The sequence below is a fragment of the Mustela nigripes genome, chromosome 1 (assembly GCF_022355385.1).
Source record: "Mustela nigripes isolate SB6536 chromosome 1, MUSNIG.SB6536, whole genome shotgun sequence".
Taxonomy (NCBI): Eukaryota; Metazoa; Chordata; class Mammalia; order Carnivora; family Mustelidae; genus Mustela; species Mustela nigripes.
Genome location: NC_081557.1, coordinates 370,959 through 376,483, shown reverse-complemented (window position 1 = coordinate 376,483; position 5,525 = coordinate 370,959). Strand labels below are relative to the sequence as shown.

The window sequence follows — 5,525 nt, the reverse complement described above, 5'->3', positions numbered from 1 at the left end:
AAGCTCAGCCATCCTCATTTCTGCGGTCCTGCCCACCCCACCCCCCTGGAGGGGATGGGCTGGTTTCCAGGACAAGCAGGGGTGATCCCAGGGCACAAACAGCCTTTTCCTTCCAGACTTAGATGGTTGGTGTGGGGGTAGGCGGGAGGAGGTGGACCTGGAGGGAGCAACTGGGGCCTGAACCTTGCTCCAGGATGATTCTGGAAGAAGAGGCCAGCAGAGGGGCTGCCAGGATTGGGGGGGAGGGGTGGGTACAGCCAACACAGAAGCCACAGCTGAGCCCCTGCCCCCCAGCTCCCTGCCCCAGCTTCTGCCCACCCAGCCACACCCCCCAGCCCCCTCCCCAGGCCCAGGGTATCCTGAGCACCTTCTACGTCCTGCCCTGGGTTTGAGAGCTGAGCCCCCTTGGTCCGCCATATGTGGCCCAGCTCTGTTGGGGAACCCCCACCCCAGCTTGCCCCCTCCCCGCAGCAGGGTAGGCCTGGCCGGGCGGCCGGCGGGAGCCCCCTTGGAGGAGGCCTGCGGCTTGTAAAGGATCATGACACGGGGCGGTGCCTGGCGGGAGCGAAGGTCGCCCGGCCCAGCCGCCACCAGCAGCGCCAGCCAGCTGCTCAGAGGGTCTGGCCAGGGGACGGCCACCAAGATGGGGGCTTGGGCCCTGCTGCTGTCACTTCTCATGGCCACGGCCCGGGCCCAGGGTACCTGCGGGGCGGGGGCAGGGGACTGGGCGGTGGGCGGGTCCCAGGAGGGCACTGACTCTTCCTCTCCAACTTTCCAGTCTGCTCTGTGAGCGACACCATCTTCGAAGTCGCAGAGAACACTAACCGGCCTGAGCCCCTGGCTGACATCTCTGTCCCCGCGGGCCAGCACGTGACCCTCGGACCGTCGTCCACCCCCGACGCCTTCCGGATCCAGGGGACTCAGCTCTTTCTCAACGTGACCCCCGACTATGAGGTGCAGATGGCAGGCCGGGCGGGGTACCCCCGTGGGGGCGGCGGGAGGGCTCACCCTCCACAGACCCAAGCCGCCGCCCGCACCCCTCCCCAGACAAGGCGTCCCAGGCGGCCTGAGGTTTCTGCGCCCTCCAGGCAATGACTGGCCCTTCTTGGGGCCCCAAGGTGGGTAGGGTGGTTGGGGGCTCGAGCTGCCTGGGCCCCCGATGCCCTCTGGACTTAGCAGGGCTGCTGGGGACCCTCCCCGCCTGTCTCCTCACTTGTGACATGGGGCCAGCATGCTGCGGTCAGCTGGGCAGGTGACCCTGACCCTCGTCTGCCCCCTCAGGAGAACACGATGCTGGAGGCGCACCTGGAGTGCAGAAGTGGCGGCACCGTGGTGAGTACCCCCCGCACCCCCCGCCCCTGTGTGGCCACCCCCAGCCTGTGATGTCAGCGCACTCCAGGCCCCGACCTCTCCACTCTGCTCAGCTTGGTCCAGGGCCACTCCCTGGTGACCTCACCCTGTGGTATGTTGACGCCCACACTTCCTCCAGCCCAGACTCTGCCCTGAGATGCAGACCCCAGCAGAGCCCCCACCACGGAAGGCACTTCACCCTGCCGGGTCCCTCACCCCCCACTGAGCTCCTCATGTCTCTCTGTCAGCAAGGCTGTGGGCTCTGCCTCAGGCAGGACTCCACATCAGTCAGAGCCTTGGCCACCAGCATCTCCTTTCTGGAAACTTCCAACTGTCAACCGGTCCGCTTGCTCCCCTCTTGGCCCTGGCCAGTCCACTCTCAGTGCGGCCAGACACTCTTACCAAGCAAGTGGACAGCCCGGCTGCTTTCTCACTCGGAGCCGAGGCCGCACGGACCGCGGGGTGCAGGCTGGGTGCGCGGACCCCGACCTCACTCCAGCCAGCCTCGAGCCCTCTCCCCAGATGGGCACCTGCCGCCCTCTCCCACCGTCTCGCGTCTTCCCTCCGAGCTCCCCTTCCCAGGGAGGCATCGACCGCCCTGTTTTAAGCCACAAGCCCCGCGCACGCACCTGCCGGCTGGACTGGACCCACGGCCCACAGGCTCCAGTGCTCCAGTGCCTGGAGCTGTCCTGGCGCAGACGGTAGGCACGCCACCACGACACCTCAGCACGGGACTCCGGAAGACAAGGCCTTCCTAAACAGCCACAGTGCCGCGGCCTCCGGGAAAAGGGCTCCTCAGCATCATGTCACACCTGACGCCCTCCCATTCCCACAGTCACAGAGACCCCGGCACAGCCCACCTACTGCGCCTGGCCGCTAGGCCTCCCGAGTCCCGCCCCCCCTTCCCCCTTCCTTCCTAGGTTGGTGGATTCTTTAAGTCCTCTCTACCGGCGACGGCGACGTGGGCTTCAGCTCACAACCGGAGATGGAGAGTCAACTTCTCCTCCCACTGAGCCAGCTGGGTGCCCCTCTTAAGCCTCTTATTATTTTTTTTTTTTTAAGATTTTTAAAATTTATTTGACAGAGACCACAGGCAGGCAGAGAGGCAGGCAGAGAGAGAGAGAGGAGGAAGCAGGCTCCCCGCGGAGCAGAGAGCCCGACGCGGGGCTCGATCCCAGGACCCTGAGATCATGACCTGAGCCGAAGGCAGAGGGTTTAACCCATTGAGCCCCCCAGGCGCCCCCTCTTAAGCCTCTTTCAATCTACGGCTTCTCCTTCTCTCTTCCTTGTTCTTGAGAATAATAATTTCTGAAGCACCTCGAGCGTTCTCCCACTGTTCTCATGAAGGGTTTTGCCGGGCCCCCCCCCACCCTGCCCCGCGCCTGTGCTGCTCTCCGGGACGCTGGCCGCCTCGTGAGCTGCGGGGTTGTGTCTGTGCTCTGTCTGCAATCCACGCGGAGCAGGAGCCCAGGACCGGCGGCCACCAGAGCGCAGCACGGCTGACCCCACCCTGTCCCGCAGGTGACGCAGCTCAGAGTCTTTGTGTTTGTGCTGGACATCAACGACAACCCGCCCAAGTTCCCCTTTCAAGTCAAGGTGGAGAAAGTGTCTGAGGTGAGCGAGAGGGCCAGGGGCTCGACCACGGGGGTCAAGGGTACAGCCAGACCACTCACTCCCCCGCTTCCCCCAGGACACTAAAGTGAGCACCATCGTCATCCCTGCGACGGGACTGGAGGCCCAGGATCGCGACCAGGATGACATCTTGTTCTATACCCTCCAGGAGGTGACCCCGGTCAGTGTCCCCCCAAACCCTCCTTCTGTGTCCTCCTGGGCTCCAAGACTGGGTCCCACCCCCTGCCTCCCCAGGGCGCTGGTAGCTTCTTCTCCCTGGTGGGCACCAACCTCCCCGCCCTGCGGCTGGACCGGCGCCTGGACTTTGACGCGCAGCAGAGCATTGACTTCCTGCTGCTGGTGCGGGTAAGCAGGCGGGGGCTCAGGTCCCCCCCGAGCCACCCCCAGCCCAGGACCCCCGGGCTTGATCCAGCCGGGCTCCGCTGCTGCAGGACACACGGGAGGAGAACGCAGAGCCCAGCCACACGGCCACGGCCACCTTGATCCTGGAGGTGCAGCCTGCTGACCTTCGCCCCCCCTGGTTCCTGCCCTGTGCCTACTCAGACCACCACGTCTGCATCAACGCTGAGTACCACGGTGCTGTCCCCACGGGGCACCAGCTGGTACGGGGGGTCAGGGAGGGCAGGAGGGACATAGGGGGCAGGGCTCGGGAGTCAGGGGGCCACATTTGGTTGCGATTTTCATGCGAACGTTCTTTGGAAGCCAATCCCACCCAACCACGGGGTGGCGAGCGGTGACGGAGCCCCTCAGTGTAGACGGAGGTGCGTGGCCTGGTGGTCTCGGGGCAGGGCTGGGCAGCGCCTTGGGGACCTAGTCCTGTGCGCTGGGAGGGCGGCAGCGTGAGGGGCCGTGGTGGTGCTCCAGGCGGCCTCTCTGACCCGCTGACGTCCCTGCTCCGGCCCAAGAGGCCCACGGAGACGCCGGAGCACAGTGGATCGTCCTGAGCACCTGACCCCGACTCCCCATGACTTCTGCCTGTCCCACGCGCGTGCCCGCTCTGGAAACGCCCGTTGTTCCATCGGTCGGGTGTCTTTGAGCAAGTCAAGTCCGTAGCAGCAGAGCGGGGGGCCGGGAGGGCCCTCGCGGAGAGACAACTTTCCTGTTAAGGGACATCGGACGGTCAGCTGGGCCCGACACCCCAGCCCCAAGGCATCTCCTCCTGTCCCTGTCCCCGCAGCCAGGCCCCCTCGTGCTCCGTCCAGGGCCCGTCCACGCCGTGGACGGGGATCAGGGCATCAGCCAGCACATCCTCTACAGCATTGTGCGGGGTGAGTGCGGGCCGCAGCCCTGTTTCCCTCTGTGTCCTGCACCCCACCCCACCCTGGGCTGCAGGGGCTCTGGGGGACTTGGGCAGAGCCCGTGGGACCCTCGCCCTCAGGCCGCTGGAGGGGGCAGGAGGCCAAGCTTTCCCACCACCCTCGCAGGACAAGAAGATGGCACGTTTGCCATTGGCGCTGACTCGGGCAATCTCACCATGACCAAAAGTGTCCCCAGCCCAAAGACCTTCACTCTGGTGGTCAAGGTGGGCGCCCTGGCCAGGCCTCCACAGCCTTCCTGAGCCTCAGGCTGCAAGACTTGCCCTTGAGAACCCGCTGGTCGCTGAGGCCTCCCCTTCCCCCAGGGTGAGCAGGCAGACGGCGCCCGCTACTCGGTGACCTGGGTCCAGATCGAGGCCCGAAATGCCGCCGGGAGCCCGCCCTACTTCGCCAAGAGCCGCTACCACGGCATGGTGGCGCGCGGCTCTGGAGGCGGCGTGGAGGTCAAGGACGCAGCCGCTCCCTCCCTGCCTCTGAGGGTCTGGGCCCAGGACCCTGACTTTCCGGTAGGCGCCAGCCCCGCTGCGGGGGGGCTGGGGGGGCCGCCTGGGCCCGGGACTCACTGGGCCATGTTTAGGACCTCAACTCTGCCATCACCTACCGCGTCACCAATAACACTGACTTCCGGATGGATGGCGAGACCCTGCTGACCGCCTCCCTGTTGGCTGACGAGGGGGTCTTCTACGCAGAGGTGAGGGCAGGGGGCATCTTCAAGGGGGCTAAGGCGGGGCCTGCGAGGGACAAGCCCCCTTTCTGCTCCAGGTTGAGGCCAACAACACAGTGACCGCGAGTACAGCCCGCACGGTGGTGGAGGTACAGGTGCTGGAGTGGGAGGAGCCCACCCCCCCCACAGGTGAGCCGGACGCGGACCCCCCAGGCAGCGGCTCAGGGAAGGCCTCTTGCCTCAGCTGGGCTGGTGGCTTCCCCAGGGCAGGCTTGCTGGAGGCAGAGCCAAGCCTGAATCCTGTCCCTGGTCCCCAGGTTCCCCCGAGACCCCCACATCCCCAGAGACTGGAAGAACAAGCCGGCCCCCCAGCAGCACCACGTCGGAAGCCCCCAGACCCCCGGGGCCCTCTCAGGGACCCTCGACGACCAGCTCTGCGACCCCGGGGCCCTCTCAGGGACCCTCGACGACCAGCTCTGCGACCCCGGGGCCCTCTCAGGGACCCTCGACGGCCAGCTCTGCGACCCCGGGGCCCTCTCAGGGACCCTCGACGGCCAGCTCTG

At 66.3% G+C, this 5,525-nt stretch overlaps 1 protein-coding gene across 1 annotated transcript in view; it reads left to right on the top strand.

Annotated features, from left to right (window-relative positions):
- The first annotated feature begins 565 nt into the window (after positions 1-565).
- CDHR5 (cadherin related family member 5) overlaps positions 566-5,525 on the top strand; it is a 6,668-nt gene continuing 1,708 nt past the window's right edge. Inside the window, exons 1-13 of the mRNA XM_059397706.1 lie at positions 566-698; positions 779-954; positions 1,282-1,332; positions 2,872-2,964; positions 3,041-3,142; positions 3,217-3,327; positions 3,414-3,584; positions 4,160-4,250; positions 4,407-4,504; positions 4,604-4,804; positions 4,876-4,989; positions 5,061-5,151; positions 5,280-5,396. Coding sequence (XP_059253689.1) covers positions 644-698; positions 779-954; positions 1,282-1,332; positions 2,872-2,964; positions 3,041-3,142; positions 3,217-3,327; positions 3,414-3,584; positions 4,160-4,250; positions 4,407-4,504; positions 4,604-4,804; positions 4,876-4,989; positions 5,061-5,151; positions 5,280-5,396 — 1,471 coding nt within the window. The 5' untranslated portion in view covers positions 566-643. The remainder of the gene's footprint in view (positions 699-778; positions 955-1,281; positions 1,333-2,871; positions 2,965-3,040; positions 3,143-3,216; positions 3,328-3,413; positions 3,585-4,159; positions 4,251-4,406; positions 4,505-4,603; positions 4,805-4,875; positions 4,990-5,060; positions 5,152-5,279; positions 5,397-5,525) is intronic.